This window comes from Meira miltonrushii, assembly GCF_003144205.1.
Source record: "Meira miltonrushii strain MCA 3882 unplaced genomic scaffold FA14scaffold_2, whole genome shotgun sequence".
NCBI classification, from domain to species: domain Eukaryota; kingdom Fungi; phylum Basidiomycota; class Exobasidiomycetes; order Exobasidiales; family Brachybasidiaceae; genus Meira; species Meira miltonrushii.
Genome location: NW_020289944.1, coordinates 1,980,942 through 2,005,142, shown reverse-complemented (window position 1 = coordinate 2,005,142; position 24,201 = coordinate 1,980,942). Strand labels below are relative to the sequence as shown.

At 42.7% G+C, this 24,201-nt stretch overlaps 15 protein-coding genes across 15 annotated transcripts; 5 read left to right on the top strand and 10 right to left on the bottom strand.

The window, feature by feature from the left end:
• Positions 1 to 487: 487 nt before the first annotated feature.
• FA14DRAFT_154788 (uncharacterized protein) lies at positions 488 to 1,438 on the bottom strand (the record flags this gene model as incomplete). The annotated part of the gene is made up of 1 exon (XM_025497710.1): positions 488 to 1,438. One exon carries the CDS (start codon positions 1,436 to 1,438, stop codon positions 488 to 490), a length of 951 nt encoding a protein of 316 aa, XP_025355675.1.
• Positions 1,439 to 1,652: 214 nt separating this feature from the next.
• On the bottom strand, positions 1,653 to 2,994 carry FA14DRAFT_40677 (uncharacterized protein). Its single transcript, XM_025502310.1, has 2 exons — positions 1,742 to 2,994; positions 1,653 to 1,663 (listed from the first exon to the last, which is right to left on the bottom strand). The coding sequence occupies exon 1, from the start codon at positions 2,828 to 2,830 to the stop codon at positions 1,946 to 1,948; it is 885 nt and encodes a 294-aa protein (XP_025355674.1). The 5' UTR covers positions 2,831 to 2,994; the 3' UTR covers positions 1,653 to 1,663; positions 1,742 to 1,945.
• A 165-nt stretch (positions 2,995 to 3,159) lies between these two features.
• Positions 3,160 to 4,185, bottom strand: FA14DRAFT_172019 (uncharacterized protein; the record flags this gene model as incomplete). Its single annotated transcript, XM_025500369.1, has 2 exons — positions 3,160 to 3,953; positions 4,017 to 4,185. The coding sequence occupies 2 exons, from the start codon at positions 4,183 to 4,185 to the stop codon at positions 3,160 to 3,162; spliced, it is 963 nt and encodes a 320-aa protein (XP_025355673.1).
• A 215-nt stretch (positions 4,186 to 4,400) lies between these two features.
• On the top strand, positions 4,401 to 5,653 carry FA14DRAFT_160546 (uncharacterized protein). The gene has a single exon (XM_025498722.1). The coding sequence runs from the start codon at positions 4,432 to 4,434 to the stop codon at positions 5,254 to 5,256; it is 825 nt and encodes a 274-aa protein (XP_025355672.1). The 5' UTR covers positions 4,401 to 4,431; the 3' UTR covers positions 5,257 to 5,653.
• Positions 5,303 to 6,201, bottom strand: FA14DRAFT_122646 (uncharacterized protein; the record flags this gene model as incomplete). Its single annotated transcript, XM_025496524.1, has 2 exons — positions 5,303 to 5,737; positions 5,806 to 6,201. The coding sequence occupies 2 exons, from the start codon at positions 6,199 to 6,201 to the stop codon at positions 5,303 to 5,305; spliced, it is 831 nt and encodes a 276-aa protein (XP_025355671.1).
• A 171-nt stretch (positions 6,202 to 6,372) lies between these two features.
• FA14DRAFT_120550 (RNA-binding domain-containing protein) lies at positions 6,373 to 6,860 on the top strand (the record flags this gene model as incomplete). The annotated part of the gene is made up of 3 exons (XM_025496412.1): positions 6,373 to 6,445; positions 6,515 to 6,688; positions 6,757 to 6,860. The coding sequence occupies 3 exons, from the start codon at positions 6,373 to 6,375 to the stop codon at positions 6,858 to 6,860; spliced, it is 351 nt and encodes a 116-aa protein (XP_025355670.1).
• A 437-nt stretch (positions 6,861 to 7,297) lies between these two features.
• Positions 7,298 to 7,966, bottom strand: FA14DRAFT_109572 (uncharacterized protein; the record flags this gene model as incomplete). The annotated part of the gene is made up of 1 exon (XM_025495880.1): positions 7,298 to 7,966. A coding segment is annotated over one exon (669 nt), but the record flags the coding sequence as incomplete, so codon positions are not given.
• Positions 7,967 to 8,606: 640 nt separating this feature from the next.
• FA14DRAFT_122565 (Fcf2-domain-containing protein) lies at positions 8,607 to 9,101 on the bottom strand (the record flags this gene model as incomplete). Its single annotated transcript, XM_025496521.1, has 1 exon — positions 8,607 to 9,101. One exon carries the CDS (start codon positions 9,099 to 9,101, stop codon positions 8,607 to 8,609), a length of 495 nt encoding a protein of 164 aa, XP_025355668.1.
• Positions 9,102 to 9,911: 810 nt separating this feature from the next.
• On the bottom strand, positions 9,912 to 12,038 carry FA14DRAFT_172014 (MFS general substrate transporter; the record flags this gene model as incomplete). Its single annotated transcript, XM_025500368.1, has 1 exon — positions 9,912 to 12,038. The coding sequence occupies one exon, from the start codon at positions 12,036 to 12,038 to the stop codon at positions 10,215 to 10,217; it is 1,824 nt and encodes a 607-aa protein (XP_025355667.1). The 3' UTR covers positions 9,912 to 10,214.
• A 312-nt stretch (positions 12,039 to 12,350) lies between these two features.
• FA14DRAFT_40575 (uncharacterized protein) lies at positions 12,351 to 13,438 on the top strand. The gene is made up of 3 exons (XM_025502309.1): positions 12,351 to 12,431; positions 12,494 to 13,161; positions 13,225 to 13,438. Exons 1-3 carry the CDS (start codon positions 12,418 to 12,420, stop codon positions 13,302 to 13,304), a joined length of 762 nt encoding a protein of 253 aa, XP_025355666.1. The 5' UTR covers positions 12,351 to 12,417; the 3' UTR covers positions 13,305 to 13,438.
• On the bottom strand, positions 13,293 to 14,832 carry FA14DRAFT_160543 (uncharacterized protein). Its single transcript, XM_025498721.1, has one exon. It carries the CDS (start codon positions 14,502 to 14,504, stop codon positions 13,572 to 13,574), a length of 933 nt encoding a protein of 310 aa, XP_025355665.1. The 5' UTR covers positions 14,505 to 14,832; the 3' UTR covers positions 13,293 to 13,571.
• A 150-nt stretch (positions 14,833 to 14,982) lies between these two features.
• FA14DRAFT_189337 (uncharacterized protein) lies at positions 14,983 to 15,541 on the bottom strand. The gene is made up of 3 exons (XM_025501718.1): positions 15,455 to 15,541; positions 15,378 to 15,390; positions 14,983 to 15,315 (listed from the first exon to the last, which is right to left on the bottom strand). Exons 1-3 carry the CDS (start codon positions 15,526 to 15,528, stop codon positions 15,121 to 15,123), a joined length of 282 nt encoding a protein of 93 aa, XP_025355664.1. The 5' UTR covers positions 15,529 to 15,541; the 3' UTR covers positions 14,983 to 15,120.
• A 170-nt stretch (positions 15,542 to 15,711) lies between these two features.
• Positions 15,712 to 16,780, top strand: FA14DRAFT_40493 (purine and uridine phosphorylase). The gene has a single exon (XM_025502308.1). The coding sequence runs from the start codon at positions 15,782 to 15,784 to the stop codon at positions 16,751 to 16,753; it is 972 nt and encodes a 323-aa protein (XP_025355663.1). The 5' UTR covers positions 15,712 to 15,781; the 3' UTR covers positions 16,754 to 16,780.
• On the bottom strand, positions 16,780 to 19,199 carry FA14DRAFT_40475 (uncharacterized protein). The gene has a single exon (XM_025502307.1). It carries the CDS (start codon positions 18,985 to 18,987, stop codon positions 16,807 to 16,809), a length of 2,181 nt encoding a protein of 726 aa, XP_025355662.1. The 5' UTR covers positions 18,988 to 19,199; the 3' UTR covers positions 16,780 to 16,806.
• A 1,252-nt stretch (positions 19,200 to 20,451) lies between these two features.
• FA14DRAFT_178729 (uncharacterized protein) lies at positions 20,452 to 24,176 on the top strand (the record flags this gene model as incomplete). Its single annotated transcript, XM_025500869.1, has 4 exons — positions 20,452 to 20,990; positions 21,514 to 21,975; positions 22,311 to 22,771; positions 23,587 to 24,176. The coding sequence occupies 4 exons, from the start codon at positions 20,452 to 20,454 to the stop codon at positions 24,174 to 24,176; spliced, it is 2,052 nt and encodes a 683-aa protein (XP_025355661.1).
• Positions 24,177 to 24,201: the final 25 nt, after the last annotated feature.

Sequence of the window (24,201 nt, the reverse complement as noted above, 5' to 3'; positions counted from 1 at the left end):
TAGTGTTGCGTATATGACGAGTGTGCTTTATGAGTTCTCATATAATCACGACCTTTTCCGTATTCGTCTTGGTCATCAGAGTATTTCATCGTGGTTGAGTACACGTCTTTGCGATTCTTTTGTACGCAAATGTATTCTGGAACCCCTTTTTTACCTCCATGGGGCTTTCTAGGAGCGAAATGTGTACGCAGCATGCGCACAAAGAAGATACTCAGGCTCTCTGGACTGTGTGTTGTATATGCTGCGCCCAGATATCATGGTGGAAGCAAAGCCCTTCGATCAAGCTATTAATCCTCGACGTACCTAGACACACTTCTAAGTTTGTTTGTATTTATGGTCCCCATCATTTAAAAAGAAGAAAGTTGCCCCTTTGCGTACTTCGGGGAGAATGCAAAATTTGACAAAGGATATCGAATCATTTGCGTATGAAACATGAAACGGAGCTTTCCGACCTGCTTCTATTGTATGATTATAAGCCGAAGGCTCTTTACTGTACTTTATGCTTTTCTAGTTTACGAAGTGACTTTTTGTTGAAACGTATTAAATCCTTATGCTGGTCGACTTCGTCACGAAATTTCCAGTACTTCTGACTTTCTTCTAGTGAGTGTTCCCAGTACTGGTTCGTATCAACCCTGCCCTTGCTCTTAAGATCACTCATTTCCTTTTCAAGACGATTAGGTATGTCTTTCATTTTATTGGCTTGCTCATGAAGAGCTTGATGAATGGCAGGGATATGTTGCAGATAGTTACCGCTCCTTTCATGCCTTCGAATATTTGACTTTACCGTTTCCAATTCGATGTATTTGTCAGCCCAAGCGTCACGAATTGTGTTTCCCCTTTGTATTTTTGCGCCGTCTGCCGCAATTCTAGAGTCATGAAATTGATAATAGTGTTTCTTCAACTTCTTGATCTCTGCTTTAGATGATTTGATCTCTTCTCTTGCTGTCCGTCTGATTCTAGACGACTTATCCTTCAAAAATTTTTGACGTTCAGTAAGTTCGACTTTCGATTGTTCCGGACGTCTTATTGGCGAATTTGTTGTACGCACGAGTTCAGATGCCTCTCTTTTGCGGCGAGTACCTCTTTCAAAGAGATTAATTCTTGATTTGTCTGGAATTCTTGTTCGATCCCAAATCGTGCATGAATCTATGACGAAACGTGGATTTATGACGAGATATACGTCTCTTTCCGTATTGGATTGCCCATGCGATGACTCATATCCCTTCGAGCGGTGAGTAAGCAAAATTTGAAAGTTGGATTCATTTAAATCCTCGTGAAAAGATTCATTCTTTTTATCAAAATCACTACAGTCCAGCTCTTTTCTCGAACTTCCATCAGAAGAGGATGATGATGATGATAGACCGCTGATCAGAGTCGGATTAGGTAAAGCAAGAACGGACAGGAAGATGAGTGAGATAAACGTACAGTAGGCGACCATCCTGCCTTGATCGCTTGGAGATGTATTGAGGTATATTGTGGTTCTTTCAAGTCCTCCAGCGATATTTGTACTTTTCGCAAAATCGTTGCTGCGATGGATTTGCTATAACCCCTTCCTGACGTCTCGGGGGCTTACTTATGGTTTATACTTCGTAGAAAATCGCCTTTGTGATGTATTTGTACGCAAAATAACATTGGAGCCCCTTCTATGACGCCTTGTGCTTTACTTCGAATGCCAACGGATTACGCAGAACTCACGAACACATTAGAAGAGCGTTGCAATCTGCTTGACATGTACACTTACCGGTTTGCTTAGCATCATGCAGGCAGCTTTCCCCTTGCTAATCCTCTTCGGAGGACAAGGGACACCTAAGCTTGCTTCAATGTATACTTGCCCACTAGGAAAAGAGACAAAGATGACAATGAGATGCAATACAGAAATATGACTATGTCAATACAGACACTAAAGCGATAAACTGCAGCTTCTTCCTTTCTCGTGAGTACAAGCTCAGTACTTTTTATATTTACGGAGAAGTTGTTTATCCATAAATATCGAACCTGCATGTCGGTTGACCTTGTCTAGAAATTCATTGTGTTCCTGAATGTGTTTATAGTTGTGAATCCATTCCAAGCCTTCATCATGCTTTCCTTTACTCTTGAGATCAGCCATCTCGGCTTCTAAGCGTTCAGGCCCAGCTTTTAATTTATCTGCTTGTTCATGAAGAGCTTGACTAACAGCAGGAGTATGATGCAAATAGTTACCAGCCCTTTCATGCCTCCGGATATTTGACTTTGCCGTTTCTAGCTCGATATATTTACCAGCCCAAGCGTCACGCACTGTATTACCCACTCGAATTTCTGCGCGATCGGCTGCGAGTCTAGCATCGTGGAATTGGTTGAATTCTTTCGTTAAGCGCTTGATTTCTTCTTTGGACGTTTTAATATCCTTTCGCGAATTTCGTCTGATTCTAGATGCTTCCTCCTTCAGCAATTGTTGCCTTTCAACAGACTCCACACTTGGCTTTTGAGATCGAAATGTGCGAGAATCTTTATCGGAGTGATATTTCCAACGAGAAGATTCAGATCTTGTCGAACGATAGCTCTTCTGTGACTTTTGATATTGAGGTTCATCTTCGTTCTTGCGAAAGGACTCATACTTTCTCTTACGATCATCCTTGGGATACAATTCTTTTCTCGGACGATCAACACTGCGATGCGGCTCGCGACGGTATGGCTCTTTCCTTGAGCGACTATCACTGTGATCAATCTCTTTTCTCAAGCGGTCATCACGAGACGATGGTGATCGCGTTGGCTGACCGCATGTCGGATCCAAATTGGTGAGGGTAAAAGCAAGAAGGAAGATGAAGGCCAACACTTTATGGAAAGATGTCATCTTGCCCCCTGGTTGTTTGAAAATTTGTTGAGGGTGCTCTTTTATTCTTCTTTCCTTTTGGATGGGGTCCTTATGCTTTTTGATCAATTATTTTTGCGATGCACTTGCCTGCCAATTGCACCACAGCCCCTTCTTGACGCCCCGGCGATTATCTTGATCGCACACCAATACGCAATCTTATAATATCCATCCAGTGGCTCTCTGGTCTGCTTGCCCCTTCCTGTCGCTTCGGCGATTATCTTGATCGCACACCAATACGCAATCTTATAATTTCCATCCAGTGGCTCTCTGGTCTGCTTGATTTGTGTGATTGTTGATACACATAGCAATCATGGTGTCAGCCATTCTCCTCTTGCCAACTTACCGATCCTCGCCGAACCTAGACATGCGCCAGTGCTTAGTTCAGCTTTTTGAACGACAGAATACAATAGAGAAGCAGCATCGCTTCGAATTGCCTGCAATTCCTTGGTCAATTCAAACTTCTTTTCTTCGGAAGAAAAGTTCTTTCGCTGAGAGCGCCAATTTTTTAGCGCTTTCTCCGCTTCTTCTTGGTCGTGACCTTTTCCTGATGCATCTGCGATCTGTTTGAGTTTATCATACTTGTTTCGTAATTGATCGATCGACTTTCGCGTTGAAAGCAGAGCATGTTCTGTTTGTCTCATATTTCCATTTGGCTTTTGTCCGTTCCACTCTTTCGCAATGAATTGACGGGCATCAGGAGGACCTGGAAGTGGACCTCGTTGTCTTCTATGAGGCACGAAAAGGGAAGTGATCATATTTGCTCCCATATCACCAACCTCCATCTGATCAGGTGATAGACCTTCACCATAGCCTTGTGCGCTGATACGATCTTTCGCCCTTCTTTTCAAATCTCTCTTTGATCGAATTTGACGCATATATCTTGAATCACTTCCACCTCCAAGAGCTGTGCGACCCTTACTTTGCATTACGGTGTTGGGTGATAAATGATGATATGTTAATGAAGAAACGTTGGACATCACTCTTGCAGCAATTGCTTGTCGGTGTGGAAATGTGGAGCATCGTTCTTGTCTCCGTTCATCGTTTGGTTCTCTTGAAGGTCTTCCATTGTAGGATGAGAGATGGAAAAGCATAGTTTGTGATGCTACAAGATGGAAGGAAAAATAATTAAGCTTCAATGCATTTCTAATTAATGTTGTTCACTCACCTTTCTTTTCCAAGTCTACCAGGGAAGGATTTGTTTGGACTGTCTGATTAAAATCATCTCGAAATGATCTGCGAAGGTTTTTCACTTCTTGCTTGTGAAAGCGAACGCTATGACCGATTGTTCGGAGAAGAGTACGGTAGATAGAGCATACCTTGACCTTGTCAGCCATGACCCTTAGTCAAGCTATGAGGTGGTTGTGGGAGGTGCTTTATGAGCATTCAATCGTTCCTTACACATTCGATATTCGGAAAGGCAACGGAGAAAAAAAGTTTAATGACACGCTAACGAGATTGCATTCATGATTGATTATGAGTTTGAACGCGTCTATATGCTGGCTACCCACATGTAACACAATTAACACTTTTACACTTTAACCTCTCACTTTCACTTTTTCCATCACTCCCTACTCATCATCATGTCAGTCTTTACACAAAACGCCAAGCTGACTGCCGAAAGCAATCCTCGTGATTGGGCTTATGAACTTGCATGTTTGCCAGCGAACGCAAGTATCGTATTTACCAAAGACTCGTTCTTACGCTTTCTCAAAACGCACAACATCGACGTTTCACCCAATTACATCGAAATCAATAAATTACCAAAATATGCTCAAATTGGTACGATGGCATCTGCTCAAGCTCAGGCTACAACATCAAAAGCAGAAGTGAACAAACTCACTAATCAAATCGCAGCAGTCCAAACAAACGACAAACCACGTTCTGCACCTACACCATCTGCCGTTGTATCTCCTCCTGCCGTTGAAGCAGCACCAGCTGTTGCACCTGTTCCTATTCCAGCAGCGGCAGCAGTAGTACCATCTATGCCTGAACCGCAACCATCTGTACCTCAGCTTACACCTGCTTCTCGTCGTGATCCTACACTTCCGCATAATCCAGACGTTGTTACGCCAGATGGAGAGGAATTCCGTCCTACCCGTCGTGTTCGTGAACCGATCGGAGGAGGATCAGCACAAATTACTGCTCTGTTTGGAGCGGTCGAGGAGGAGGATTATACCGCTGAAGCAGCACGTGAAAGTGCACGTCGTCGTGGATTATTGCAAGAGAATACGCAAGAACAAAACACTTCTTCCTCTTACCGCAACTCTGATCAGCCGCCGTTCAAGACTCAATTCGAACAAGACCAAGACCAAGAAAGTGTACCTCCTAACAAGGTCTTCCGTCCTTCCCGTCGTGTGCGTGAGCCAGGTGGCACGGGTGGTTCATCCAGCATCGCTTTGGGTTGAAGTTTTCATACCAATACACCTTTCAGATACCATTGCTAGAATTGATTTATTCAATAGCATTCTGCCATATCAGTTTTCCGCTTTTGCCTTCTTCAGCTTTTGTGATGAATTTGAGAGGTAGTATTCCAGTATCGCCCTGTCCACTCGTTAGAACTGCTCCATTCGAAGCCATTGAAAAGGGAATATCTCCCTGCCTCAAAGCGGCGACAATATCGATATGTAGAATTACTTGAGAAGAAGATCGCATTCCGCTAATTACGTTTGAAGAACCCGGCCTTCCTTTGGCAAGATGGATATGATTTCTCTTCATTCGATTCAAGCCGCCGCTACTCAGTATCTTTTCCCATGCTTCTTTGTTTGTGCCATGCAAGATTTCGACGCCGGTCGGAAGTGTGTCTTTTGCAAGTGTGACATCTTCCTTTTCTTCTGCTAGGATGTGTAGATTGTCCAACGTGATTGGAACATGATCCAACTCGGTGACCTGGTTAAAAGGGAAAGTAGAGTGTCAGCGCTGCGAGTAGAGCAGCTATGTCGTGAAAATATACATACATTAGCGATCGAGTGACCTTGGAGTGCTCTTATTAGCCAGATGTCATCCTTCTGTATCATCTCGAATCGTTTCTTATCGTTGCTATCGACGATCTGTCTAACATCTTCCAATGAAGGTGTTTTTCCTCTTTCCAGCTTAATTTTAGCCACCTTTGGTCGTGCAAGAACATCATCTAGGGGAACATATCCATCTGTTCGTACCTTTAGACCTTCTTTTAGAGTTCCATGTCGAAGTATGTAGGAGAGTGCTTTGCTTAGCTGGGTAGTTGGAGACTCATTTCCGCGTCCACCTCGTTGTTGTTTGGCGCCTTTTTGCGGACGAGATGGCTGAGGTGTTTGTTTATTCTCTTCTTCCAGGTTGAGTCCATTGACTCCCGCTTCTAATTCTGTCGTCATCTTTGCAAGTCGGAATGATGGTGACAAAGTGGAGTTCTTGACATGCTTCTTCCTACTTTAATTTTTCTTAATCTCCGCTTATTCTTAAGTATTTCACGTGGGCGACACATTTACGCGTACACTTTGTTCCTCCTCCTCCTACCTTTCCAACATCCACTTCACTCCAAAAGGATGAGCTCACAAACGGAGAATCGTCAGCAGAGTAGGATACTGTTTGTAAAGAATCTCAACTATAACGTCAAAGGTGAGTACATTTACGTTCTTGAGACTAATTTACACCTGATGTTAACCGGCCGAACTCTTTTTATTGCAGGTGAAGATCTTTATGAATTATTTGGGAAATATGGAGCAATTCGACAAATAAGACTTGGTGATCAACCTCAAAAGACAAAAGGAACAGCATTCATCGTTTTTGAAGAGATTGGTGATGCAAAAATGGCTTTAGATCGTTTGAATGGATTTCATTTGCAAGAGAGATATATCGTTGGTGGGTAAACTTTTGGTGATACATGTTTGACGCTTTGACTGACCTTCCATCTCCTTTTCCCCTCACAGTCCTCTACCACGTTCCATCTAGAACAACGGCAAAGGCAGATCTGGCAAGACGGGAAGCCGAATTGGCAGAATTAAAGAGGAAACACGACATACGAGATGACTAAATACCCGGATTATCAGACAGACAAAAGTGTAATTTTAGTGTATACTATTTATGGGGATAAGAATGTATATTGTCCATGGTATTGTAGAATACAAATTCGATTACGCAACAAGAATGATCTCTCAATTTCAAGGGGGAAATATTCAGTATTAATCACGCGGATGATGGGGGGAAAACAGAACCAAAGTCCATGATCTTCTTCTTTTGATATCAAGAAGCATAGTAGTAATCACTCTGCTTCGATCCACCACGATTGTGTCCGCCACTGTACGACCCGTAACCACTCCTTCTGTTTTCGGTCATGGAAGGTTGATTACCACCGTATGTTTCGTAGGATGGGTAGCTGTATTGACCTTCTTCCCGTGTTGGACTCCTATACGATTCACGTAAGTTGCCACGTTGATGACCTTCATCGGATGAAGTGTTGTGCAAATCCAATTGTGTGTTTGCATATCTGTCATTTGGCGCATCCCAAATTCCTGATCCTCTTGTTGCCAATGGAATTTCATCTGCACCTGAACCGCTATACATCTTTTGATCTTGATCGGCACGACGCATTTCTTTGCCGTAAATACGTTGCATTGCACACATGTATAGCTGTGTCAATCCGATCAAAGCGAGCAATAAGCCCATTGCACCTACTTGAACCCAAATAAAGATGTTGCAAATCGTTGAGCCCAATGTTTCTAGCGTTGAATTGCCCATAGAATTACTGCCTTGCGGCTGTGATCCATAAGCTGCAGTACAAGCAGTGAGTGATTTGCTATGTTGAGCAGCAGAGGCAGCAAAGAATGCAAGCGTGAGTACCAAGATGACCACAACAATTAAGAAGTTGATTCGAATGTAAGTTCGATAAAATCTTGGTTGCTCACGTTTGATAGAAATAATTCCTGCTATCTGCCAAACAAAGGCAACCACTCCAAGGAGTGCGACGATAATCTTTGGGAAGCCAGAAGGCAGAGCGCCCATAGTTGCAACGATTTGAGGTGGTGCGAGTGCCAAGATGATTATACAAAGAGCAACAAACATGAATTGTAAACATATTGTATACGATCCAAAGTTGATCAATGGCAAGCCAAAGCAACAAAATTCCACTCTTGATGCGCGACCCATCTTGTTTGTTTGATATTTGTTTGAGGTAGGGGGGGTGATCGTTTGTCGTAATAAGCTGCTTTGATGAACGTCCAGCGTTCAAAAGTTATTCAAGAGATGAAGTTAGGTATTTTATAATCTATCTTCAAACGGCCTGCCGAATTATCCTGTGTTCAGCTGTGACGATGATGGAAAGATGTTAAGAAGTGAATGAATGAGCAAAAAGAGAATGCAAGTTTTTCAATCATCACTGCGCCGCGCACCGCCTCAAACGGATCCTTTAGGCTGTGCGGGGACAATTTCTTGGCCACAAAGTCAGTCAAGTCAGTCCCTCTTTTTTTGTTTTAACAAAAGAAGCTCTGCACAGCGCGGCGGCGCAAAGTGGTGGAGGCATATGCGCGTATAATATACTGGTCATATGCCACTTGCCTGTCTGCTTTCTTTTAATTTATCTGCCGATTTCTACGAGGGGGGAGGGACTAGATAGTCGGGTGACATGAACACAAGCGTGAAAATTCTATTTTAATAATTGCTTAAAGGGAAAACAACTTCCATCATTCACCTCTTAGCGTACTTCTCAGAATGGCAAGTGAAGGATTGGTGTAGATGGTATTAATACAGAATGAGACTATTGTACAATTTAATATCAGGGCTCTCACCGCCTTTGACGTTTATTGCTTACTCCGCCTTTCTTCTTTTGATGACGACGAACATGACTACTCCAACCAACATTACTCTTTACTTGTTGTTCGTTAAATTTACGTTTTGCATAAGCTGAACTTTCAGCATCTTTGACTAATTCATCAATAACACTTTTACCACGTTGATCTCTTGTCATCGTAGATGCAGCATCTGCATTTCCGGATATTATCTTGCCTAGCTGTGCATATTTTGGCATATCCATCTCTCCTCTTGCACTTCCACGATAAAATCTTTTGGGATCAACCGCATTACGAAGTCGAATCGCTTGAACTTCCCTTCGCATTTCTTCGGCTGATCGTCCTCTTCCATCACCATCTTTGCCTTTTGGATTGATGAGAGCGCGTTCGTCATCTTGATTCTTTCCCGTGTTTGCACCGGCAAAGGCAGGCATGTCGAACCACTTTGAGCCAGTCGATTTCGTACGCTCCTCTCTACCGTCCCTCTGCATTTGTCGGTATGTCTTTGGTTTGTTGGATCCCAGCTCGTCTCCTCGTTCCAATCTTTGGAAAGCTGCGTCTATCTGCTTTGGCTGTAGGCCAGTTCGGGATTTCTTCTTTGTGTGTTTGGGTGCGGTTCTCTTCTCTGCTTTTTGAGGGATAGCTTTTTGGTCATTGCCGCCATCGAAGCGTATCTCATCTTCATTATCCGCGAATGATGCTGCTGATTTTGCTTGATCTTGAGCACGAAGGGCGGCAAGGCTCTTTTCGAATAAAGCTTCAAGGTCTTCCTCTTCATCCTCCGACTCTGACTGCGAGTCTGAATCTGAACTTGAATCTGATGAGTTAGAAGAAGCGTCACTCGAGCTTGCGTCATCGTCTGATTCTGATCCCGATTGCAAGTCTTCATCCTGTTCTGTCACAGGTACAACCTCTTTTCCTTTTTCCACTCCGTTTACCTTAACATCATCTCCGCTCTCAACAGCTCTCTGCCGTTGTGCTCTAGTGAGTGGCATGTTGTATTTCACCCCAAAAAGATACCGATTGCAAAGATGTGGTTCAGTTATAGAATGAGCAAGTAGAAGAACAACATCAACACTAAACTTTGGAAATTTTGAAATTTATTCGCGTCACGTGAATATCTCACAGAACTCCAAGCCACTAGCCTCAGACCAGAAAAAGAGCTTATTCTTAGTGGAGGAATGATGATGATCATTGGGATCCATACATTCACCTATACAGAGCTTCAAAGTTCGTCGTAAATGTCAATTAAAGATCTTATAAACAGAAAAGTATGCGACTGGATCGCAAATGACATTTATCTCAAGGTAGTGAGAGATTCGAAAATTCTATGCAGCGCACTCGCCTGTGCCCGAGGCTTTTTACTACTACAAAACTATCCGCAAAAGGAACAATCTTTATACTTTGTGAGAACAATACAGAAGGAAAAGTTGCTAATTAAGATATAAGCGTTCGAGGTCACAAAGGGTAATTATTGCATGTAATGTTTTTTTAAGTATGATCCGAGACATTGATCAGATCAAATTGAATGGAAACAGGATTGTAATTTAGACAAAATTTGCAAAGGTAGTAAGCATGTATAGAAGTGATCCACGACAGATATATTATTGTTCATCCTCCTCTTCGGCAATTGCTTCTTCACGTTGCCTTGTTAAAGTGCTAGGTGCAGGAGCAGCATTCTTTGCGCCTGGTAAAGAAAATTCTTGAATAGGCAAAAGACTCAAAAATGCGAGGAAAGCGGCAATTGTGATTGCAATAAACACTTGATGGAAAGAGGCTTCCATTGCACCGATTGCGAGAACTTTTTGTGATTTTGGCAATGTGTTAATAATATCAACATCAGTTCGGATAGCATTGATTACCTTTTTAGGCAAACCTGTTTGGTAAAGCTTGCGTTGAAGAGAGTTTTGCAAGATGACATCTGTCAATGCAATACCTAAAACTGAACCAGTTGCACGAAATAGGTAAGTAACACCCGTAGCAGCTGCCATCATCGTTGGCTCAATTGATGCAATCAAAGCAACAAGTGTGATAGTCAATACACCTCCGTATGCTGCACCGTTCCATGGCATTGTCAACCAATAAAGCCATTCAGGCGTAGATCCTTGCTTCCAGAAACACATCAATAGTGGTCCAGCAACGGCTGAAATACCAAAGCCAGTCAACATGGCCTTGTAACGACCAACACGAGCCATAATCAAACCACTTGAAAGACTGCAAGCACTTGCGATGATTGCGTTGGGAATCAAGTGCAGACCTGCGTAGGATTTACTGGTTTGTTCTACAATATTGAAGTAGAGGGGAATCTTGAAGATGATACCGAACTGACTCATTGTCAAGAACCAACAAGCCAAAGCAACAAATCCGGGCGTGCGTCTGAACAACACTTGCATCGGCATCAATGGCTCACGGGCGACATACTTTTCCACCAAAACAAATAGAACGAGGATAACAAATCCACCGATCAAACTTCCCAAAACCACCTTGTCGTCCCAATCACGTACATTTCCACCCAAGCTCAAACCAAGGATGATCAACGTGACTGAGCCGACCAAAGTGATTGCGCCAAAGACATCGATACGCTTCAACTTTTCAGTGATGGATCCTGGACCGGCGGGAATGTCGACCTTCCATGAAACAACAGCAAAGTGAACCATGCACAAAGGTACTTGGATCAAGAAAGCCCATCTCCAACCCAAGCCTGTGTCTACAAAAGCACCAGCAAGAGGTGCACCGAAAGATGCACCTGCTGCGTAGACCAAATTTCCTAGACCTTGCCACGTTCCTCTTGCTTTCAAGCTGACTAGATCGGAAGTGACAATTGTTGACATGGTAGTCAAACCACCTCCACCGATACCGGCGATTGCACGAGCGATGCATAATTGCCAGAAAGATTGTGCAAGACCGCATAACAAGCAACCAAGGGCGAAAAAGAAGGAAGCAAAGAGAGTTGCAGTTTTGCGTCCAAAGATGTCACTGAAACGACCGTACAAAGGTTGGAAAGCAGTTTGGGTGAGGAGATAAGAAGTTCCGATCCATTGAATTTCTTTTGATGTTTTGAATTCACTTCCGATTGTTCCCATAATACTTGCAACACATGTACCATCAACAGCGGCCAAGAATGTTCCGATCCACATGGAGCCCATGATAATCAAGATATCAGCACGAAGAGCAGGTTCTTCTGCGATTTGAGTTGCTTCTTCTGCTGCCATTCCGTGAGCCAATCCACTTGCATTGATGGAAAAGTGAGATTGATCTGGAGGTGCGAAAGCGGAACTGTTTGGGTCTACACCTTGAGTTGCATCTCTATATGCTGAAAAGGCAGATTCTTGTGCCAATACTTCATCATCTGTTAATTCGATTGGAGGTCTTGAGGCCGATAAGCCTGATGGCCTAGAGGATAAAAGGGGAGTTCTTTCACTTGCCATTTTTGAGGAGAGGGAGGGCTGGTGATGGTGGTGGAGCAAATGCATATAAATCCTTCATTGAGAAAAGAAGTTTAAACTTGTTGTTCCCTTATCTTTTTCTTCCCAAATCCAAACCAAAGAAAGAAGCATTTAACCTGCTGCTGCTGCTTGTGTGTGGAGCGGTTCAGATACGCACACGCTAAAGGCATTACGCCACAACTATTCAAATCGAACTTTTAGCCATCGCTCCAGTCAATGCAGGAAGAAAGTTCAGTTGCATGCATGAACCACACACACAAAAGTCAAAGCGCGGCAACAATTAGCGTTTAGTTCCCTTTGTAATGGAAATACGGGCGAAGGAAAAAGTTGAATCAATGTCACCATCATAATAGCATACACGATGGATGCAGAAGAGTAAGTATAGAAGGGGTGTGATAAGATGGAAGCATTACTAATACCTCTTACCCACCTTACAGACTGCGGACATATGAACAACAACTGGTCCAAGTACGTACTGCTCTTGAAGCTGATCCAAAAAATGAAGAATTACGTCTATTAGAAGAAGAATTGCAAAAGATTATCGATCTAAACAAAGATATTGCAAATACTCAAAATGCTGCTTCTTCTTCTTCCCATTCAGGTGCAGGGCCATCTGTCTCAAAACCACAATCTAATAATATAGAGCCAAAGCATAAATTTGCAGCAGGAGACGAATGTCAAGCAAAGTATGAAGGTGATGGTCGATTCTACGATGCACGAATCGTCAGTGTGGCTGGATCACAGCATAATCCAATGTACACAATCCTGTTTAAAGGGTACAACGAGACAGCGATTGTCACTTCTGAATCATTAAAACCTTCTAGGCACGCCGGTCATCATAAGATCGCTTCGAACGATCAAGCTCAATCATCGTCTTCACAAGCTCTGGGATCTAGACAAGCAAAGCTAACGCCTGAAGAAGAAGCAGAACGTGAACGAAAGAAGAAGAGATCAGAGAAAAAGAATGAGAGATTCGCAAATCGAACAGCCGAAGCACAAGCTGTACAGAACAGTTGGCAAAAGTTTGCAAAAAAAGCCGAAAAGAAGGGACACATGAAAAAGGAAAAGAGCATGTTCAAAACGCCCGATGATCCATTGGCAAAAGGTGAGTTTGCGTGTTGTAAAGTGTGATTCGGTTGGAAATTGACATTTTTCATCTCCTCCGTAGTCGGTGTAATTGGAGCCGGACGTGGTATGACTCAATACGGAGATAGAAAGAAGCATATGTACGACGGAGATGGAAAGTAGGACTGGTAGAAAGTAGCCGCAATCCCAACGTCGCCCGGAATGGAGTCGTATTGCAGAACGATCTTTTGGATTCTCTTACTCGCACAAATCAATTATCGTTAATTAGCAAAGAAACAAACAGAGAACATATCTACACACGGAGGAGACAAACAGCAACTGTACTTTAATCAATCACACGAACTGTACTTTATACGATCGATAAATTTCAAATTGTACATCAAAAGAAGGAAAGGGGGATTCTAGTAAAATGGAAGCATTATTCGTCCATTAGCGAGCTTGACCTATATGATTTGCTTCACGTAATGGTTGTTGATGCATACTTGGAGCTTCGGATGACATTTGAGTCATATATTCTTGATGGGTATGATTTGGTCCCATATCTCTTGCGATTGCATACGGAGCGGTAGGACGATCGTCAACACCTGCTTCTGCTGCTCTGCTTGGATCTTGAACCATGTCACCCTTTTCTGTAAGACCGAAATCCGCTCTCTTCTTTGCTGGCCAAAAGTCAACGATGTAAGACAAGAAGAAAAGACTTAGGAGGAAGGCTAGCGTCCATTCTGCCACACCTGCGGCCGAAACGACACGATTGCATTGTGAATTTCCATCTGTGACATCACCGTCGCAAGTTGCATAACAACCAATGAAGACGATCAAAACTGCCAAAGCTACACCAAGGATGACAGATTTGACGATTGCCATTGCACGTAAATGCCAAAGTTCATCACTGTGAGATTTTGATAAACTGAAAATTTGTAAAGTTTGCATCAAGACTGAAAGTGCAACACCTGCCACAAAGACCACGGTCATTGACCAATGCACACGTGGGTATTCGACATCATCAAAGATTGACAAGAGGATTAAACCGATTGCACCAATGATGGCAAAGGCAACACTGAAACTATCCAAAACTGTTTGTTTTTTACGTACGCTTCCGGGGATTCTACGTTGATGACGTAAATGACGTTCTAGCAAAGTTGTTGCCATATATGCAACCGCTGAAAGGACGGCAAAGATGATAAAGTATGTATGATGAGCAGCACCAACGTCAGAAATGAAAACGACTGTTGCGTCCGTGTTAACGTATTTTGGGAAACCGTCTGTACCCCATAATCCTAGTAGACCAAAAATACAAGCGGACCATAGCGCAAACGTGATGATTGGTACGACAAAGTAGTAACCGTGAAGAGGTTTCTTCATTTTGGAGTTTGTTTTGAGAAGATGAATGTGAGGAAGGGAGAAAGGATGAAAATCTTTTAGTTGGAAGTGTTACATTTTTATCACTCTTTGATCGAATGCTGTGCAATTTGAGGAAGTGGAGTTTCAAGTCAGTTGATTGTATGCATGCGAGTGAACCCTTCTTGTCAGTTAAAAAAGAATTTCTTCCCAACTAGGCGTTTATACCCGCTAAAAGAATTTTGATAAAATGCGGATGGCTTTTCTTTAAACGCCGCGTTTAAAGGCTTGGCAACAGTCTTTATCCGCGGGTGTACATTTACTGCGTCATTTTGCATTCAATCCTTTTCCCTCAAAAATCGGCGAAAGCGCTGGGCGGTGTACGGTTATGCAACAAAGTACTGCAAGCGTAATATCGTCGATCAGCATGAGAAATCAAAATGGTTGACAGATTACCCGTCACGAGATTTTATCGGAATGAAGACGAGGAAGTGACCATAGCGCTTTTGTGACATACACGGCAACGGAACGATAAGATAGCAGACAGGCTTTTGATAAGGATTAATACTGCATATGCAGAGGGCTATCATATCAAATTCGGAACAGTAACTAAATAAATAATACATTGGGAATTTACCCATCAATCATTCTTCCTTTCATCATGAAGTGTGGCATCTGGTGCATCACTGTCTTGTTCTCGCGTGTCTGTTTGTTGGTTTTGAGTGGCATTCGGTTGAGGTGCGGCAGATTGACCGCCTAGAGATCCTTGAACGCCTTCATCTTGTGCTCCAAATCCCATCTCTTTGCCCGTGTTTGCTTTATAGTTTTTAGCGTTCTATTACGAAGGAGAGAATGTGTAAGTTGAATGATTATGTGTTATTTAAGTGCAGCACTTACCTGTTCATACTTTCTTAAGTGGCAAAATAAGATCATTGTCAGCACCTTGTCCCTCAATATCATCCCATCTCACTCACCCTTTCACGAAGTTGAGATGACCTTTTAAGCCCTCAAAGTTTACTGTTCCATCTGGGTTCTTCATAGGCGGCATTTTGATTAATGTTATATCGTGAAGTTGTGATGGTAGAGAGTTGTACTCCATCGGATGAATGCTACGAGCTCAGCAGTTGTTGAATGCTCGCACAGCCATTCTACTGCACTCACACGCGCTAAAGTTGACTGTGGAGTATGTATGACTGAGTCTGTGCGTAAAAACCTTAAAATTCATTCCCGGCCGGAAGACTCGGTCGAGGGTCCGAATACCACTCATTTCATACTTCCATCACTTGCTAGTCATCATCATCATGAAGGATCTTATGCTGGATGCCAACTTTCCAAGGGATGCAGAAGGAAGAACATACCATGTAGGCACGAAACCCGGAGAAGTTGCAAATAGAATTATAACCGTTGGTGATTATACACGCGCAAGAAGGATAGCGAAAAGTTTTGATGGTGGAAAACCTTTGTTTGAACATGAAAGTCATAGAAAGTTTTTGACATTAACAGGAACATACAAAGGTACTCCTATCACTGTTGTGGCAATCGGAATGGGGTTCAGCTTAGTAGACTTTTTCGTTCGTGAATGTCGGGCTGTCGTACAAGGTGATTTGCTGATCGTTCGTTTAGGATCGTGTGGTTCACTTTCAGATCGTGCAAACGTAGGTACAGTCGTAGTACCATACGAATCAATCGGAGTCTTGCGCAACTATGATCATTTCACTGGCAAGACAGACACCTCCTCACGCCCTTATACCATTACCCAACCACTTCCATGTGACAAAGCACTTCATGACCAGCTCTTTTCTGCTTTACAAGCCACGAAGCCAAAGGTAGACGCAAATCTCTTTGATGGAAACACGAATGCCCCAGTCGCTCTCGATAACATCAAAAATGCAAGTGCTGATAGCTTCTATTCTTCACAAGGTAGACAATCCGATCTATTCGATGATCAAAATGAAGATTTGATCAAAGAACTTCAATCCCAACAACCTGATTTACAAACGTTCGAAATGGAAACATACCTATTGAATCATTTAGCAATCGCTGCAAATTCTAGCAAAAGTGTTACTTCAGGTCAACAAGGTACAATGCGTATGGGAGCCGTTCAAATGGTTTTCGCAAATCGTGCTTCTCAAGCTTTCATCACGCCTGAACAAGTGGAAATTTTGGAACTTTGGTGCGGAAAGGCTGTTTGTGAAGCATTGGTATCGATTCAGATAAAAGATGATAAAGTACATGGTGAAGGAGTATGGAGCATGAGCAAAAGCACTGTGTAAGCTATTGGGAGCATTAAATAGATTAATAAATATATTTGTACAATGCACTGCTATCAAACGCTTCCGTTTGATAGCCAGAATTCTCGTTCGTCCTCTTGTTGGGTTTGTGTGTTATTGCTATTCTGTCCGGGTCTAGGAGCATCTACAAGGATTTCCTGGGAGCTTTGCCCTTCTCTGTCACCAGATCTTGGCCGAGGAACGTCACGATTTCCAGGTCTAGAAATCTGATGATACGAGGGCGGTAACTCGACCCTACCCATCAATTCTTCATCATCAAGCGAGTCGTCCATCAGTAAACCTGCATCCCTATGCTGAAGAATTTGAGTTGGACCTCTAGAATCTCGGTTTGCTGTATCAGTTCCGACGGAATGGCGTAAAGAGCTTTGTCCGCCATTATTCGATTGTCCTTCGTTTCGATGATCTCCATTACTGGAATGTGGACTGTCAGAGTTTCCTTGACTGCTTGAATTGCCTAAAAATCGTGTTTCAATTAACGGAAGTGCACTGCCAAACGTTGAAGCATTGGCTTCTATTCCTTCACTTCTTGGTCTATAATTGCGTGCTGAACTATCTCGACGTTGTTGAGAGGCTGTGCTGCTCATCGTCGTACTTGCGTTCATGAAAGGATTACCGCCCGTGCTACTTTCGCTCATAGATGATGATCGGATCGCATTGAATGCTTCCGGCCCCGTACCCAAAGGTGAATCGGGTTGTTCAGTTGAGGGAATGCTGTTATATCTAGCCGAGCCCGGAGGGGTATATGTGTTGAATCCAGAAGAAGTCCAGCCGTTGGGACTTTGGACGGCATCGTTTGCTGCTCTAGAAGATTGATCGGAATATACAGTATCACGAGCACGTTCGCGTTCATCACTTGATTCGGAATGAGGTGATGTTGGAACGACACCCACTCGATTAGAAGTGGATGAAGGTGGAGAATTGACAGATCGCAAATAATTGCGATCGATTGGTGCACCGTATTCCGACTTTCCCAATTCTCCATTCGCACCTTTTGGTAAATCCCAGAAAACCGTTTTGCGACCATGTCGTTTACGCCATAAATACCAAGAGATCAGTGCAGCAAGTAAGCCAGCCCCAATTGCAACGCCAACACTCAAGCCTGCAATTTGACCAGAACTCAAATTTGCACCTGGAAGACTACCATCCTTGATAACTTCGACTGAAGTTGCAGTTGATACTACTCCATTCGATGTCACCAGTGAGGAGACCAGGCCAGAGTAATCTGGCATACGAACATCTGCTGCCAATGTAGCAGTTGGAGTAGGCATTCCTTGCGTCAAGGTGGGGCTTATCAAACAATTTTGGCCTTCGTATTCATTTAATCCGACGATGTTATATCCTGACACACCTCCTATACCATGTGCATCAGTCATTGCAAACATGTACGGCGATCCTGGTTGAACGGATAGGGTTGTGTTGAGAGTCAACGCCGTCACGTTGGGCACGGCAATATGCAGAGGAGGTTGTTGTGCTGGGATAAGGTAGAGATCCATTGGGGCCGTAAAAGTGACGGAGGTATTGCTCATTGATTCCCAATTGACTTGAATATCGGAGCATGCATTGCTATTGTTGCTCGTATAGAAAGTGAAATCCAATGGTACATTTGCTCTTTGACAGCCTAGATTGCTCGTTTGCACTGTTTGAAATATGGACGTATTGAGAAGTTTTCCGGTCGAATCACCAACGATGACAAACATCTCAGGCGTGTCAGGGAACGTTGAGTTGTTTGCAAAGTTTGGAACATCGAACTCATATAACCATGTGTTCACATTTGGATCTGCGTACGTTGAAGGTATAGAGGTGGAATATGAATACCAATTATCGAATCCGATAAAGACGGTAAAAGGAGGCAGTCCTCCAAGGGTTGAAAAGACGATTTGGATAGGTTCGCAACTTTTAGGAGGTGAGACGTTGATATCGAACTGTTGCAGGTTATTTGCAGCAGTAAAGTCTCTCGCTAGTAGATCTTTTCGTCTTTTGATAAGTGTTGCAATTGACTCGGGTTTTGTTGGGGTTTCTGGGAAAGAAGCCCGCGTGCCGGTTAGAAGGGATAGGATTGCTGTCAAAGTCACGAGTCGTTTGGTGTACGATGGTGATGCTTTTCTGCGACGAGAGGAAGGATGTACGTTTGCACATTGATCAGTAGCGGAACGAGATGGTCCCGCGCCTTGATTGCAGCCATCATTGCAATGAAGAGGATGTAAAAGAGTAGACATTGCGCCTTTGAGCAATTTGATAAATTCTTTTCTCTAGAGATCAAACCTTTTCATTCTTTGATCCACAATGCAATCACAATAGTCTTTGGGCGATATTTGAGGTGATGATGGTCCAAACTAAGAAGAGGAAGGCGTTTGCTCAAGGAGGAGGGAAGGTGTGGTGAGCTTAAGGCCAGAGAGGAATAGCTGCTCCGACTGTACTACATTATGTGCCCGTAGTTTGTTGCAGAGGTGCAGTACAAACGCTAAAATGAAATAGTTTGATTCCCGCAAAAGGGACGCGTGCGTGGCTGGGTGGGTGCTTGCTTGTTCCTTCCTCCTGCTTTCTACTACCACCATATCAAAGAATGAGTTGCATAAATTAAAATCTTCGACAAAAAGGAAGGTTACCAGTGTATGTGTGTTGCCGTGCACTAATATGGAAAACGTGGTCAAAACAGGAAGGGCCGTTTATGCGCTTATGAACGCCGAAACACTGTATGCTTCTTAGCGTGGGATGAAAGAGCTCAAAAGTAAGCTCAACGCAACAACGAATCGGTACGACTGTGTTCTAGCGTCATCCCGTCGAAAATCTGGCAATCATTCGATTCGGTACCGATGTTGAACAAGGTACTTGACATCTTCTATGGTGCAACAAGACACGACAAGCATCTAACAAAGAAGGGTAATCGGTAAGGAACTACTCAAAAGGCCAGCTAGGACAAGGAGACGTACAGTAAAAGGGGCTACTTAGGGTTAGGATTATATCCTAACCCTAAGTGGGTTTTAGGCTGTCCTTTTAAAGTTCAAAACCCACAACTATCTGCTGACAAAATGGAAAGAGAAAAAGAAATTCACGATAAAAGTCAGTGTCGGATGATTTATGTACTTGAATCCTCTCAGGTAGCCCCGGACAATATGATAGACAGTTAAAGCGAGACTTCTTGCATCTTGGAGTAATTGTCTGACGTCCCGGAAGCGTTTATGAGGCTATACAAAAATATACAACAACTCAAGCTTTACCTTTCTCAATATTGAAGACGATACAAACGTGTTCATCTATGGGAGAAAGACCGTTAGAGCTCATGGAGAATAAACGCCGACTGTGATTAGGGTGGGGAGAAATGCTCTAGGGAAAGACTATTTGTTCTTTGGTTTGCTAGAATGAATGTGCTAGAATCCTGTCACTCTTACAGACTGTCTTCTAGCGTTCCAACTCAAACTGGGATGGAAGTAAGTTTGGCAATCAATCAACTTGGTAACCATGTTGCGTATAGGCCTAATCTGATCGAGTACGCGGTTTTTTTTTCTTTTCGCTTACATCTTCCTGGCTATAAAACCCGACAAAGGTACCTTTATTCTACAAAGATGACGTGCTTGAGGCTGTACTAGACGTGATTTGCTATCAGAGAATACTGAACGCTTGATGCCTGGCTTTTTCTTTCTATACCATAAGGAAGGCAAAGAGCATCAGGATCTTCAAGGATGCTTTTTCATCGTCTATTGTTTGCGATCCTCAACTTTTTATGTATGGCTGAATTTGCTCTTGCTGTTCCTGCTGATGGAGCTTCGGGATCTGGTAAAAGAAAGAACTCGGATCATGAGGATGTACAAAAAGCAAAACAACGAAAAGTGCAACTTGAAAAGAGCAAGAGCGAATATAGCAAAACTTGGGATGAAGCAAACAAACACGTCGACTTGGGACACTCTGGCCGTAAATCTTGGATCAGGTTGTGGCAACAACAGAAACATCAAGATGACATTGCGCGAAAATATAATTTGTATGGAAATCTACTCAAAGAAGATACACAAGTACAACATGGGATGCATAGAGTTGCGAATGATCATACCATGGCGTCCAAGAAAATTCAACAAAGGATGGACAAAGTAAAGGAAGACGGGAAAATCAGTCCATCACGCGCACAACAACAAAATGAAGAGCATTACGATCGATTGCTACAGTATTCCACTGATATAATGGAAGAAGACAAAAAGATTCACGGTCACAATCGATGTCGGATAATGTAAGAAAGGAGCACCTAATGCTATCAAGTTATATTATTATATCTCCTCACCAAGTCATCTGCAACACTTCGTTTCGCATCTTAGAGACTCAAATAATGAAAAACAAGGCGAAACAAGAAAACGGGTCTTCAGGCGAGAGAATGCTAAAAGCAAACCTGAGCGCAACTTGAAGAGCTATTACGATCATTGAACTTAACGTATTGGTTGCGTGCGTGTATGTACCTGCAAACGCAGCCTGCGTTTGCAAATTATCTTAAGACCGTCCTACGTCCCGAGACGGCTGCGTTTGCAAATTATCGTAAGACCGCCCTACGTCCCGAGATGGCTGCGTTTGCAAATTATCGTAAGACCGTCATACGTCCCGAGAAGGTTGATGATGCAACTTATGGATTGATTAGGTCTTCTTTTTAGGCTCAACAACCACCGTGTATCAAGGAGCTGAAATATGATGAAGATGCACAAAATACACTTTCTACTCTTTTTGCTAAGTTTTGTCCAGATCCTACTCTCTATTCTGCAAAGCGTTGAATGCAGACCTGGCTATTTTCAAGAGTATCGCAAGAAGCAACAAAAGATTCGAGCAGCACGGCTCAAGAAAAGTGCAGCAGAAATACGTCTAGAGGATCTGCGTAATAGGTACCACGAACGTTCTAGTTCCCAGCGTAAGGCGGACGAGAATGATGTATCGCTATACCATTCAAATAGGTCTAAATGGATTGAAAAAGATATGCTGCAAAACAAGGTAGAAGGCAATATTAGAAGACATCGTCTAGCTTCAATGATTCTAGATAAGAAAAAACCGGAATTGAGGGACGTTCTACGTCATCGCGCCAATGAATTACAAAAGGAATCCGAGAAACTACAAAAGAAAAAAGATAAAATCAAACGCAAAGGTTTCACAGACTTTGCAAGAGATGACGTACGGCAAAACAATTTCCAGGAAGATAATGCTGTCTATGACAAGTTTGCGGACAAAGCAACCAAGTGCATCAAAATCGCTCAAAAGAGTGCCGAATACATTTCTGACTCTACCCATAATCAAAATCGATGTAGCATTTTATAAGAGGGTCTTCCTTCCTGGCACAGATTTTGTACTCATAATGACGATTGTCAGCCAAATGTTGGTGTATGCGTAAAGGCGTAAGTTCCCACGTCCCGAGAATAAATATGATGTAATATGCCTCTTCAAATGACTGGAATAAGCATCTTTAGCCACCATTTAACAAGGGTAGTAAGCATACATCACTCAAGATGCACAGAGTACAGTTTCTGTGCCTCTCACTGAGCTTTCTCTGTATTATTCTCGTTGTACTCCAAAGCGTTACCTGCAGACCTGGACATTTCCAAGAATATCGTAAGAAACAACGAAAGATTCGAGAGGCACGGCTCAAGAAAAGTGCAGCAGAAATACGTTTACAAGATCTCGAGAAAAAATACAGACGTCGTATCCAATCCGAAAACAACGCAGATGAAGCTGGCGTTAGTCAAAATCATTCAAACAGATTAAAATGGGTTCGAAAAGATATGGAACAACATAAATTGGATGCAAGTATAAAAAGACATCGATTAGTAGGGAAATTGCTTCGTAATCAAGAAATAGATGATGCTATGAATCATCGCGCCAATCATCTACAGAATGACTCTATCAATTTACAGAAGCAAAAGAACAGACTTAAGCGAGTAGGTTTTGAAGATGTTATCGGACACATAAACAAGGACAGAGAAGCTGACATGGATGAGGGCTATGAAAGCAAAATTCGTAAATGTGATGCAATCATTCGTAAGAAAGCCCAGTATTTATCAGTTCATGATAAGAATCGATGTAGTATATTGTGAGATCATCAACGTTGTGAAGCTTTTTCGCTTCTTGAAGTCTGCGTTTTCGCCCCTTTCTTGATCAATGAATGCATTCTAGGCAAGCCTTTAACGCTGACTGAGTAATTAAAAATTGACTTATTGGTCAAATGTTACATCACCATCGCCTAGTAAGATACGTGGGGTACACGTCTTTCTGTCTTTGTCAAACATCACGTTCCCGCAAGATTCGGTTATTTGTAGGTCTATGTACTTTGCATGTAGTCATGACAGCACCTCATTACACATCATTGGAGTTTACACTCTTTGTGTAAGAAAGCCCTTTGCCAGCGAGCCCCGAGCGCAGGTGCATGGACATTCACAGATTTCGAAATGTAGTCTTCTCTTGCACACGCAAAGGATTGTTTCTCCTGTACAGACCTTTTGGCGTCAGTAATACGAGGCTTTTGTGAGGGAACTCTGCTCAGTTTTGGAATTCGGATGACCGATCCCGCCAAACAAATGCATCCGCCCACAAGGCGTTCAGCCGCCTTTTGCCATACACATTATCAAAGGACATAAGTAGCGTGTGTACGTTCTGCATTCCTCAAACAAACCCCATAATTAAAACATTTCGCACTTTGTCTGTACATCTCAGTTTACGCAGCAAACTTTTGACCCAGTCTTCTGTATCACACAGAATTTGTGAACTTCAACAATAAGGAATGCATCTTCTCGCTACATTCATGAAAAGATTGCTTATACTTTTTATCATCGCATTCACATTCGCACACTCAATAGAACGGGAAGCAAAGTTTAATACTAGAAAACAGGTAGAAAGAAAAGCAGAAAAAAAGCCAGAAACAAAGGCAGAAAAAAAAGCAGAAAGTATCAAATGGCATAAGCAAGAGATCGCCCGTCATCAAAAAGAATTAAACCACATCGAATGGCAACGTGAGGGATTACAAGAAGAAATGAATGAGATTCCTTCTGGTTCTTCTAAGCAACCAGAAATCAAAAAGAAAATCGATGAACGTAGAAAGTCTGAATCTAGTTTGAGATTTCAAAAGCTAGCATCAAATCTACTACAAACGGACAATTATGCCGTTTCTCAAGCTCTACGGCTAAATGTTGCTAATGCTCCCTTCAAGCATCAAAAAATACAGGACGACATAACGAAACTCAAATCTGATAGCACTCATGATCCTGCACTAAAGTTGATGCACGATGTATATTATGATTCAAAAAATCATCACCTTCTAGGCGCTAAAGGTGCATGGACTAGAGCATTACTTCAAGAGGAATTTAAGCTAAAAAAGCTTGAGAACACTCCTAAGAAGAAAGGACGTTGGAGTTGGTTATCTTTCCCAAGCACCCATAAAAGAGACTGATGACAACAAATATGGAACAAAGTAA